At 46.5% G+C, this 12,795-nt stretch overlaps 1 protein-coding gene across 2 annotated transcripts; it reads right to left on the bottom strand.

Moving 5' to 3' along the window:
- Nucleotides 1-8,025: 8,025 nt before the first annotated feature.
- PRR15 (proline rich 15) lies at nt 8,026-11,495 on the bottom strand. 2 transcript variants are annotated; one of them, XM_045564218.1, is made up of 3 exons: nt 10,922-11,495; nt 10,114-10,480; nt 8,026-9,142 (listed from the first exon to the last, which is right to left on the bottom strand). In XM_045564218.1, exon 3 carries the CDS (start codon nt 8,996-8,998, stop codon nt 8,618-8,620), a length of 381 nt encoding a protein of 126 aa, XP_045420174.1. In that variant the 5' UTR covers nt 8,999-9,142; nt 10,114-10,480; nt 10,922-11,495; the 3' UTR covers nt 8,026-8,617. The 2 variants fall into 2 exon arrangements, with proteins under 2 accessions (XP_045420174.1, XP_045420173.1); XM_045564217.1 differs by lacking the exon at nt 10,114-10,480.
- Between the last annotated feature and the right edge of the window lie 1,300 nt (nt 11,496-12,795).

Raw genomic sequence — 12,795 nt, 5'->3', positions numbered from 1 at the left:
GAAAAAATTAGCCGGGCATGGTGGTGCGTGCCTGTAGTCCCAGCTACTCGGGAGGCTGAGGCAGGAGGATCGCTTGAGCCCAGGAGTTTGAGGTTGCTGTGAGCTAGGCTGACTCCACAGCACTCTAGCCTGGGCAACAGTGCGAGATTCTGTCTCCAAAAAAAAAAAAAAAAACTTATCTAACAACACATTTCAGCATTCTCCCTCTGGCGAGGCTGGATGTGGCACTCTGGCTTTGGGGTGGAGGCATACTGGTCCTCAGGAAGTGAATCTGTGTGCCTTGAAAAGTCACAGAGGTTGAGAGGATGAGAAGATAAGCAATGGTGCTTGCTGAAGAGAAAAATCTCAGTTTTGGAATGACCCTAGGATCTCCAGGGAGATGTCTCATCCAATCTTATGCTGCTTCAGACTCTTTGACCACTCTGGAACTCCATGGCTTGAAGAGTAAGAGGCAGAACATCCTACTCTGCTAATGGCCTCTCCTACCTATTGGCTCAAGTACACATTGATCCAGACGCAAAGAGGGTGAGTTGCTCAGGCTTTGGAACATCTTTAACGCCTTCAGGTAACCAACACTACCTGAGATGTAATTAATTATTAATAATCAAAATATCCTGAATGGTTCTAGAATGATCCAAGACCAGTCTCTAAATGGTTATTGTTCTTCTTATACCAGATTGCAGGGCAAATTTAGTATCCTATTTTCTTGCTGCATCTGCAGTTTAATTCATTGCCTACTACCTAATAAACACATTGAATAATTGAAAGAATGAATAAACTCAATAAATATCTGATGACTAAATAAATAAGTGAATACATGAATAACATAGCCAGGGCTTAAACTTATGAAATGTGTGAAGCACTAACAACATCTCTGTCTTCTTCATGTTTGGTCCCATGGCTATTGTACACTGGATTGTGTGTACTATGTACTCAATAAATGGTTGTTGAATTGTACTGAAATTATAAATCCTGTAACTTAAATATTACATTGCAAAAATGAAACAACTAAGTGTCCCCACAGTGAAAGAGTGCAGTAGGTAAAATTCTACTCTTCGTCCCTGGGAAGCCCTAGCTCTGTGCCCTGGAGACTAAAAAAAACCTGACTTCTTCCCTCCAGATACTCTCTTCTGCCTGTAGCCTTGCTATGCCAGGGTCAGCAGCAACCACAGCACCCCCTTTTCTGATTACATTCAACAGGGGAAGGTGGGATGCCAGGGCACTTTCTTTCAGAACTCTTGTATCTCTGGGGACCCTCATTAGGCTGTATCTCCTGTTCTGGGGTTGCCTGGGCTCTCCCTGCCTCAACCTCTCCATGTAATTCCCGAGAATTGCCCTTAGTGTAAAAGAAACATAGAATACATCCCAGAGTGAAGTTGTATGCAGCTGCCTTCAATCAAAGCACACCCTTCTGCAAACTCAGCCTGAGACAGACTTCCTGCAACATGTGGTCTGCCAAGTCTCCCAGGCTTTGAAACACCCTGGGAAACTGCTAAGGAGCTACCCGAAGCCTGCCTTGATTTCTCACTGTCACTGCCCCTGCAAAGCCGTGCTGATGAAAAGCCCTCACCCACTGTGCAGAAGCAAACCATGTGGATTGCAAAGATGAAGCTGCTTCCTTGCCTTTCTTCTGTCTCTAGGCTCAGAAATGTAGGGAGAATGGTTATTCCCTGATGTCCCCATAAGTACCCTAAGCTGTGCTCAGGTATTGCTGAAAATTGCCATTGCGTTTCCTCTCCAATCTAATTGCTTCTTCATTTCTCTTTTTCACCCCCTCTTTGGGAAATCTGGCAACACTTTAAATGCATTCACTAAATAATCTCAGGCTTAGGATATATCCTTGGACATAAAAATGACAGTGTAAAAACCCACTGTCCTTCTCTGTCATCTCAGGGCCTGGATGTGCAGTCCTCTCTTTTTCTCCAGCTCCTAGACCTTCTCTTGTGTCACTTGTCCTTGAGTTTTTTTAGAGCAAAGACATAACCATAGTTTTCTAAAAAGCAGACTTCTTGGGATTCCTAAAAGGGGAACCTCCAAATTCTGGATAGTTTTAAAAGGAAGACACTGAAATGATTCCTTCAGATTAACTTCAACCCATTATTCAGAGTAAGAATTTAAATAGCTGATATTACTGAGAGTGTTTTCTAATCTAGGCTATGTAGTTTATCTCTGAGAGATATGCCTGTATGTGCACTTAGTTCATGCAAACACCATGAAGCAGTGTTATCACCTCCATTTACTGACAAGGGAAACGGAGCCAGAGAGGTTTGGTAACTCCACTCAAGTTCTTATGTATGGTTGCTCAAGCAGCAGAAGTGTCCTCAAAATCACTGAAAGTCTGGAAAGAGGCTCATGAAAGTCCCGGGCCTTGGAAAACCTGATCTCCAGGAGAGTTTCTAGGCAGTGGGGGAATATGTTCCAAGACCTGGAGGTAGAAAAGAGATGGTAGCCAATGAACTGAAACGAGCCTGCCATGGCTGGAATGGAGAGTGTTTGGACAGATGGCAGGGAGAGAGACAGTGCTGGGGAAGTGGACAGAGGCTGGACCAAGTAGGGCCCTTGAAGCACTTTTAATGATTTCAGACTTTATCTTGGGATTGTCTCCTAAGAGGGTGTTGAACAGAAGAAAGAGATGGCATGAAACTGATGTAGCCTCCTCTGCAGAAATATAAATTTCCTCCTGATATTGTATTAACCCTGAGATATTTCCTAATATCTTTTCATCCATGAGGTTCAAAGCATTTTGTGATTAGTGCTTTACGGCCCACTGCTACACAGTAACCAGTAACTTCTGCTGGTGGGGCACCACAGTGACTACTCAGCCAATCAGGGGGTCATGGCTGTGCCCTTCCTAACAAGGCTTAGGTGGCTGGAGGGAGGAGGGAATCTTCCCTGAGCACTCTATCTCAGCCCTAGGGGTAGCGGTTGTTCATTCAGATCTATTCCTATACGCTTTAGGGTTCCCTTCACTTCTTACTAGCCAAGTCTTTGTTACTCCAATCCTTGTTATGGGTAATAATTCTTTATGTTACATACTCCCTGTTCAAATTGCTGTGTGTTTTCTCTCTCCTGATTGGACTCAGACTGATTCACAACCCTCAGAAATTTCTCTACCTGCCAGACATAGCCTGTTTCCCCAGAGGGAAAAAAAACCTGTGATTCTACTAAGAGCTACATGCTTGCTGCTTTCACTATCTGAAAGCAACTCTTACTAATCTACATTTCCGTGCTGATTAACCAGGAGTTCATGAAAGTACTTAAAGAATGAGCATTGACCCTTGAATTCCCCTGAGCTCCATAACTGAAAGGGCAGGGAGACATGAGATCATATTTATATAATACAATATGGTCACTGGTAGTGTGTAACAGGTTTGAATGTACTACTCAGAGATGTGTGCCAACAGAGTGATCAACTCTGCCTGGGGAAAGAGGCCCATGACAGTTAGATGGGATGAAACTCTTGAGTCTTGAAGATTGACTGAGGGTTTGCCAGGCAGGTGGTGAGGAAAGAATATACCAGACGGGCAACAGGATAGAGAGAAGTCTGCAGACATGGCACAGCACAACTATGCTCCAGGAATTGTCAGTCATATGAAATGGCTGGACGTGAGTGGTAGCCTTTGTGAAGGGGGTTGGCCTTGTCTTGCAGGGTTTCAAACAGAATGTGGAGAAAAGCTAATAAATAATTATCTCCAGGCCCCTGAGCATGAAGGGGATGAATTTCTCACGTAGGACAACATCAGTGGGAATGGGAAAATCAAGTTTAGACAGAGTTTAAATAAGAGCAGACAATCAAGTGAGTAACAGGATTTTGGAAACTTGAAGGCTAGTTATGAGGAACAAATGAAATAATGGATTTGAAAGCACATTTTTTGAATGCTAATGTACTACCATAAGATATCTTTTCCATAATTCAATTCTGAATATGAATAATGAGGCTCAATGTTCCTCTATAGCAGGATTACTCCAATTGTTGGGCCAAGTGACAGTATGGTGGTGGCAGTATCCATATCACAGTTCACACTTCCTGGCCATCACTCCTCCTCCCCATCTCACAATCAGTCCTGGACAGCTGGTGCCTTTTGTTTTAAAGTAAACAACGAATAGTATATGAGTTAACTTTTACAACCAGTTGCTCAAAATAGCAGAATAATAAAAGTTTTAAAGCTGAAATATAAACTGGATTCCCTCATTTTACAGAAGAGTAAACTAACACTCTGATCACCTAAGGCTTATTCCAGAGCAAGTCAGAGACAGCACTGTGATCAGGTGTCGTGGAAAACTGCAGGAGCTGTCTGCTGCCATCCTTGTGGGGTATGGATCCATGGTTATGCTTATTGACTGGCCAGTAGAAAGAAATTAGTAACCCAGTGTACTTGTAACTCAAGGAAAATCCCTTCCAAAAAGGCACAGGGAGGCCCAGTATTGGTCTCATGTTCCCTCCTCAACCCACAGGTCAGTCAGTGGCTAGGAATCTTCAGCTTCTTCAGCCTGAAACTTCCTAGTTTTAGAGCCAGCAATTTTTATCTCCTGGGTAAACAAACAGTCTTGTTCCACACCTCAGAAATAAAGACACTCCATTTGTGGATCTTATTATTGCATGAGGGTATGCCAACAACTCTGACATGATAATTATGAATCAATCATTTCATCATCTGTAGCACAATTTGGTTTGGAAGCACAGCTGAACTCCTTACTCTGAATACCCGGGAGAGCTACTTATGTTCTGTGGTCAGTCTTACTAATCATGGACTATAGCTATTACCATTTCTATACAAATGGCCAACTGTCCTCTGCTAAGGCAAGGCCTCTGTAGTTTCCTTAGATCCTGTCTCCGTAGTGATAATTTTTTACCGTGAACACTATTCATACCACGTTCCACATTGGCAGGGCCATCTTCTGACAAAGGGGTTGGCGATATGCTGTGCCTACAGAAGGCCCGGGAAGGCCCCTGGGACTCCTGGCAGCCCCTCCTCCATGTCCCAGAGCCTCATGGGAATGCACGTGCGATGGCTCAGAGGCAAGGTGAGGATGGGGCCAGGGAGTACAGAGAACAGGTGAGAACAGTGCCACAGTGGACCAGCCGGCTCAGCAATGACAAAGTTTGCCATGGGTTCCACACTTGTTTCTAGTCTATGGTACTTGTACGTTGACATACAAAGTGGATAAAATATCTCTGGTCCCACTTTCTACTTGCCACTGAGGTCAACTCGAACTTACCCCAAGAAAGAATCTCCTAAATTTTTGTATAGTTATAATGAAATCGTCCAGGAAGAAAGTGGTCTTCAAAAAACCAATTTCCCTTACTGTATCTGCCAAGGTAGCTTTTGGTGTGCTTGTTTTTAATCTGACACTTCTCAGTTAGGGAAAAATAATATTTCCTCTTTTTTTCATAAAAGGTCACTTGTAGTTACTGGATATTAGTGTCTATTCATTCGCTTATTCCTTTCCAGTTTAACTTTTATTTGAAATTCTGCCTGCTCATTTTATTTATTATGTATCTATCTATCTATCTATTTTAAGACACCGAGATTTTCTTCTGCACATCTCAGGAAAAGAACTGGTTTTGACAAAGCCTTAGCTAATACTATTGCTCATTAGGTTTATATTTCCCCTCTAAGGACTTGGCAGGACCAGAGTTACTGAGTTCACATAATGTTTCAAAGGAGAAAAAGTATTTCCAGGTATTATACTGAAGCAGAATATCCTAACTGCATATGCAAAATCCAGTCTGTGCTCTTGAAAGGCAAGTCAGAATGGGATGAACAATAGAAGTACAAACACAAAGGGACATTCAGGTGACCTGTAATATGAGTAACTGCTCAGCCACCAACTTTGCAAGGAAAGTCACTGAGGCAAAAACTACCCTGTGTATATAATTATCGTGGTTATGAAAGTATTTAGCAAACACACCACTGGATTTTCGTCCCTTTTTTTCATATCATTTGGAAGTATAGAATTAAAGTTTCTTTAATGGTTTCCAAATTTGTGAGTGAAATTTCGTTTGTAAGGTGGTTTAAAGAAAAAAAAAGTCTCTAATCTAACTCCAAATTTAATTCAACATTTTCCTTTTATTTACTTTAAATTATCTTGAGGTTTAAACAATTTTAAAATCTGTATATGTTCTGGGAATGTAATTATCTGTAAAGCACGAGTCCCAGCAAGATACTTTGTCCAATTATCTCATCTTACTCATGATTTTTCTATCCCACCAATTTTGCTTGGTTTCTGATTTCACTGAGTTGGGATTAAATCAGTGTATTCCTCCCACTGCATAATTTAGGACTGCTTTAAAACGATGTAATTACAAACCTCAATGGCAGATTGTGAATTGCCTTCGCTGTCATAACTGCCATTAGCATGGTTTTAAGTTCTTTCAGAACAGTGGGGCAAAGATGTCATGTTAATAAGTCCTACTCCTGTATGTCTGCTATTGATTATTCACAGCAATTGTAGACTTGGATGGCATCCAAAACCAGACACAAAACCTGGGAAAATGCCAATGGTTTGTGAATCTAAAGGAATTTTTTAAGAAAAAAAATTCTTTAAAACATTAAGACTGGATGAAATAGCATAAAATTTTAAAATCATGTAATTGCAGACTTAAATGTATACAGTTCTAATGTATTGGTTTTCCTGAAGGACAGAGAGATTTTGGATAGTTACTTACTCTCATTTTGGTTACTTTCTATACAGTGAAATGAAAATACTATTTATAAAGGTTTTCCAAAGCCTTATTTGACATTTGCTGTATTCACTCCCATTGCTCTGCCAGACTGTAATCCTCTCCCTTACCATGAATTTCTTCTCGAATTCAAGTTCTCAACTCTCTCTTCTTTATCTGGATCTAGAGAAGGCGGGCCCATTTAAAACTATTGTGAAGTCTTCCACATCCAGGAAGCCCATGCTGATGAGATTTTGGTCACATACTTTCCAGTTTTAAATACACAATGAAAAAGTCTTTTCATGCTTAAAGGAAAAAAAAAAAACAGCTCCCACATACTTTCTCTTTTAATGTAAGGTGTTCATAGTCTCCAAATAAATGCTTTCCTTTAGAGTTAGATCTTTGGCATGTGGAAACTCATGTATCAAATGGTTAGCTCTATTATTCTGCTGGTACCCACGCCTGATTCATTAAATTCATTTTAGCCATCTCCATCAAATTTCTTTGTAAAATTGCTTTAAATAATCAACATGTTTTGCTACTTCATAAATTACTAATTTGAGAGAGACAAAAAAATAGCCTCTCTAAATATACAAATTGAGAAGTTTCAATTAAGTTCTTGCTTGTCATTTTCTAACAATATATACACTTTGATCAATATAATTTCCTTGTGATGCATTTCTGGATGTTTATAAACGAACTATTCTGCATTGCAGTGGGAAAAATCCCAGCTTCTGTTAAGGACTACAATAACTCTCTTGTAATTTGCCAAAAGCGAGTGGTATTCATTTACTCTTTTTCTTAAAGCTCATAATAAAAGCAAACAGGTAGATTTTTGTTAACAATCTTCAGATTGGTAGATCTAAAGGGTTTGAAACTAGATAAATGCATACTTTAGACCAAAGAAATAAGCTTTTAAGGCAACGGGTTGGGTGAAAAGCTCTCCACCCCTTTAGTTGCACAAACTAAAAGACTTCGGGCCATTTGTTTGAGTATTTTCAGACAATTGCTAGTCAGTAAGGTTAACAATGGATGCTCAAAAGGATGTATCACTAGCATTGTGACTTATTGTACTCTGTGAAAATGCACTGAAGTAAAAGGAGACTCCAGGAATAATGAATTAGTCCCTCTGTCTCCCTTCCTTGAATTTGGTTAGTATCAATAAATAGGGATATCTGGCTAACTGGTTTCAGTCTGGGTTTTGCTGGTTTCTAGAAATGTTCTCTTCCCTGCAGTTTTCCAATAGTAGCTGTTATGCTGTGTGGCAAATGATTAACTCTGTCACCTCAGAATTTGCATGCCTGCTTTAAGTATGATGGGTTTCAGTCTTGGAATGGAAAAAATACAAGTCACCTGAAATCTCACAGTGCAACAATTTTAATAGCCCACACTAAAACAGGCGGTACAGTTTTGTAGTTCCACATTAAAAGCAACCCTGCCTTACTTTAAAACGCTTCTACTTAATGCTTCTCTCCCGCACCCCTTCGCTTAAGGTGTAAGTCTATGGAAGTACCCCTAAAGTGCATTTTTCAGGCATTAAACATGTGATTTGCTTTCCAGAGTCCTGAATAAGAGCGTGCCTTCCAAACTTGAGGGGCTGCGGAGTTCAAGTTGAGTTACCATCTCTGAGAGAAGGACCCTTCTCGCTCCCACTGGTGACGCGAGACAGGAGCTGAGGCCCCTGAGTGGCTTTTTGAAAAAATTAATTATGCCAACCTCCTCAGCGGCAGGTACCTTCTCTTACCACAAATAAATATTTAACGCATCCTTGAGTCATGAAATATTGAAAACTCAATTGACACTTCAATTTCCAGAAAAAATCACGGAGGCTTTGTATGAATATTCTGAACTTGGTGGGATCAGACACCGAGTACAGGAATGGGTCAGCAGTTGCGGGTTTAGAACTGGAGGTTGGGGGAGCAGTGGCGGAAGAGAGAGTTCCGGGGCGCTGGGCTACTGCTTGTCCTCTTGGGGGTCCCCAGGGAAGTCCTCCTCCTCTGGCGACCTGACTCCCTCCGGGAGCAGCGTGGCGCGCACTTTCCTCTTCTCCTTAAAGCGGCCCGAGCGCGAGATCTTCAAATTGCGGCGGCTGTTGCCCGATTTCTCCCCGCACAACTTGTCTGGCTTGGGGGGCTCGCCGGCGCCCCCGAGGAGATTGGGGTGCTGGTTCTCCCGGGAGCTGCTAGTCCAGTCCGGGCTGGGCGGCGCGGGCTCCCCGGGGGCGGGCTGGGCCTCAGGCTGCGCCCCCACCGTGGCTTCCTTGCCTTTCTTCCTGCTGTTGGCGAACGATTTCCACCAGGGGCCCGAGCTGCCCGTGCCACCGCTGTCCGCCATGGCCGGCCGACGGGCCCGGGGCGCCCCGCGGGGAACGGACTCGGCGGCGGTGCCTCTCTCCGCGTGGTCCCCGGCCGTTCACGCCACCCTCCCCCGGCTTCTCCCACGCGGCCCGCGGCGTGGGTGCCGAGGCAGCGCCCTGTGCTGGGGAAGAAAACAAAACTTGAGTTACCGGGTTGGTCGGAGTCACGTGCCCCCCAATCCCATTTCCTCCCCTGCGCTCCGCCTGGCACCGGATCGCCCGGGTGCGCAGTGACCGGAGCCCCGAGTGTAGCCCCCAGTGGGCACCGCCGCGCCCCCGCGGATGCGGCTGGACCAGTGGCCTCCAGGGCGCCACCACCTGGTCTCCAGGCTGAGCCCTGAACGCCCCGACCTCAACCTTTGCCTTGCCTGTAGAGCTGTGCGGTGGCCCCGCACCCGGGGCGCTCAGGGGATGTTCGCGGCCATCTGGACCAACCTGGCTCCAGAGAGAAAGTGGCCCGTCCTGTCCACACTGCCTGACTGTAGACAGACGCCCGAAGGTGGCCCACCCAGCCATAACGGTCCCCCCTTCGGATGAGCACCTGGGCGGAGGGCGCTCGGAACCAAGTGTGTCCTCTCTACAGGCACACAATGAGTACAGACCACGAACAATCGCGAAATTTCCCCCAGAGATTTTCCTCCATAGACTTCCGTCGCAGCATCCTTTTCTACGAGATGCTTCAGAGAATTTATATCCCAGTATGAGAGAGGGACAAGCTCGTGCTGTTTTGTTTTGCTTCTTTTAAATTCGCCCTTTAACCACTTCTGCCTTGTGACTTTCAGAGAAGCATGTCTAGACTTAACTTCCCTTGGAAACCGCCGTCCTCCTCTTCCTTTTATTCCCCAGACGCCAATCTTACGTCTTTGTGAGGCCACCCCCAGCTGACGGTGGAGATGAGCCAAGCGCAACTGGCCTCTTCCCTTAGTTCTTTATTAAAATATGCACCGAGTCTGTTTGTACTACGCAACTCTTGAGATTTTAGTTACAAATTAAAGGCGTCAGTTTTTTTCCTTGTGCAATTCCCTCCACCGAAGGAGGAAGAATGTACGCAGAAACTTCCAAACAATTGGTTTGTTCCCCAAGCTTTTAATACCTCCTCTGCAGAGCGGAAAGGCCGCTATGAGCCCCTAGGTGCTAATATCGTAAGCGAGCCTGTCCGCTTTCTGTGCTGGGTCTAGTGGGAACTGCCACCAGGAATGCGCAGATTCGCCTGCGCCGCGGCTCACTTCCAGGTTTCCGCTCTGCGGGTCCCAGCCCACGCGCCGGGCGCTCTCGGGATTGGCGAACGCGCCCCGGAGGGAAACTTCAGCGGAGTCGGCTGTTGGAGGTTCTCCTCCCGGAACCGCCGGGGAGAGGAAGTCCGAGTGCCTACGGCAGGCGGCGCGGCGGCCTCGGCTGAGCCCCGAAAACCGCCGCACCGGCTCCTCCCCGGACGCCCCGAGGACACACTCGGGCTGCGACTTGAAAACAATAAAAGAAAAAAAATGCCCCAAAGTTCTTTCGGTATGAAAGGCACCCACACCCTCAGGCACAATTGGCACTTGGGTTTGCAAACGTCCTATTCCCTCCTACGCTGCAGATCGGAAAAGCACCCCTACCCCCACCCCCACCCCCTTATTTACTAATGGTGGTGGTGCGGTGTCCTGATGTTGCTTTCTGTCCTCTAACCTACACTTCCTTCTCCACGATTATCAACTTTGTGTGCACGTAAGAGCTTTGTATGAATTGCTCAAGGAAAAGATGGCAAAAACCGCAAACGTACGGGCAACGCAGTTCTGGAGCGCCTGCGGCTTGCTGTTTTTTCTGGGGTACCGGGAGGCGGGGGACTCAGAGGCACCCCAGGGTGACAACCAGTGCCAGGCTCTGCCTTGGTGGACGCAGAACCACCCCCAGTCGCTCACCTGCTTGGGCTGCCCAGGACCCCGGGGCCCCGCGCAGAGATCGCGACCGAGAGCACAAAGGGGGTGCGCTCGGGTCAACCTGGTAGCCGGGGCGCGGCGTCCCTCGGCGCGGACTTGGAGAGATCCGGCTTCTGGGAAGTGGACCAGTCGCAATCTGCGCAGCAGCCCAGCTAAACCAAGCGCTGCTGCTGGTCTCCCCTGGCACCTCCAACTTCTGCGCGCCGCGGCGCAACCCGGGGCTCGCGGCGCGATCTGTTCGGGTCGGAGGCGCCGCGGCGCGGGGCTGCCAGGCTCGCCGCCCCCAGGTGAATGGCCAGGCAGGCTCTCCCGGTCAGCAGCCTTTCATCCTCCGGCGCGTTCCTCTTCCCTGCTAGCACCGCCCGGGAGCCGCCGAGAGACGGGAGCCCGGCTGCTCACTCCGGAGCACTGGGCCTTCCCACGCGTCCGTAGGAACGGGAAAGGGCATCTGCCCACCTGCTGGTTGTTCGCCAAGTGATTCGAGAAACCAGAACCTCGGGGCAGCGGGGGTGGGGGGGGGGGGAGAAAACAAAATAACCCAGGAGGCGGCCACCGCAGCCACAGGTGCAGGTAGGAACTTCGAGTTCCCGCCCTCCAGGGGACGAGATTGGATCAGGTCGCAGACGCGGCGCCAGCCTTGAGGTGCCTGATTGGAGAAAAGCTGCGCTGCGCCGCTCCCTCGACTGACGCCGCGAGAAGAAACGGTGGAGACCCGAGACCAGGAGACCGGGGCTGTAGACGGGCTCCGCTGGATAAATGTCGCCGCAGCTCTCGCTCTGCCCCACCCGATTTCTTCCCCCGTCGCCTGCTTTCTGGGTACTGGGATCCCAAGTTTTGTAACTCACGAGAACTAATTCCCACCCGGGCAAAATGTTTGAGTGTTTCGGGCTCCAATGTTGCAAGGCTGTAACATTGTTCACAAGCTCGCTGCGTGCCAGCCTGTTGTCGTTCCGAGCGCTTTCTGGGGATTAATTTATTTACTGTTCATGGCAACCCTAGGAGGTAGGTACTATTAGCACGCTCACTTTGCAGGCGAGGAAACCCTACCGCAGGAAGTTTAAATGGTTGCTCAGGGTTGCCCGTCCGGTACAAGGCAGAGCAGAGCTGGAACTCAGGAGGTCTGACTCCAGCTTCCTCGGTCTTAAATCACCACGTTATATACCGCGCTCTTTGCCAGTCTTGGGCTCTTAACGCGGCTAAATGAAGGTGTGAATCTCCTTCTTTCAGGTCTAGAAGTTCATGGACAGCCACCCCAGCAGGGGAGTGGAAATCCAGCTCTGAGCCACTGGGAGAAGTGAATCAGGGATTGTGTCAAGGTTCGGGAGGCCTTTGCTCCTGGTCACATGTCAGTGCTTTTTATTCGTTCGACAGGAAAGGTTTTGGCACAGGGCGTTTTCACTAATGAAAGCAAAGGTGCAGTTTGCTTCATCTCCTAGGATGCTCTTCTTTTCCAAAGAACTGTTTTAATGTTCCTTGAGCTCATATACGAGCATAACTCCTCGGAAGGACTGAGTCTGGAGTGCCTGATATCTGAGCATCTTGGTTCTGAGGACTTCCTGCAGTATGAAAGTAGTGAAAGACAGACTGCCTAATTCAAATATCTTGCAATATAGAATTAATAGAGATAAATTTTTATAGAGTATTTCAATGCATGCAGGAAGGTAAAAACATGAATATATGATTAACTTCTTAGTTTTAAGCTATGCACAGCAGTGTGTATTTCAAAGTCATGCATTTTTATATATTTCTTGGGGTTAGTTTTAAAGCATAAACATTCATCACAGCACCAGAATTGAACAAAGGCCACCAACTTTGAGGGGAGAATGGGACAATTCATCATAGTGCCAATACTTTAC

The sequence above is a fragment of the Lemur catta genome, chromosome 11 (genome assembly GCF_020740605.2).
Source record: "Lemur catta isolate mLemCat1 chromosome 11, mLemCat1.pri, whole genome shotgun sequence".
Lineage (NCBI taxonomy): Eukaryota > Metazoa > Chordata > Mammalia > Primates > Lemuridae > Lemur > Lemur catta.
Note: the sequence above shows the minus strand (reverse complement) of the source record. Positions and strands in the feature narration are given on the sequence as shown.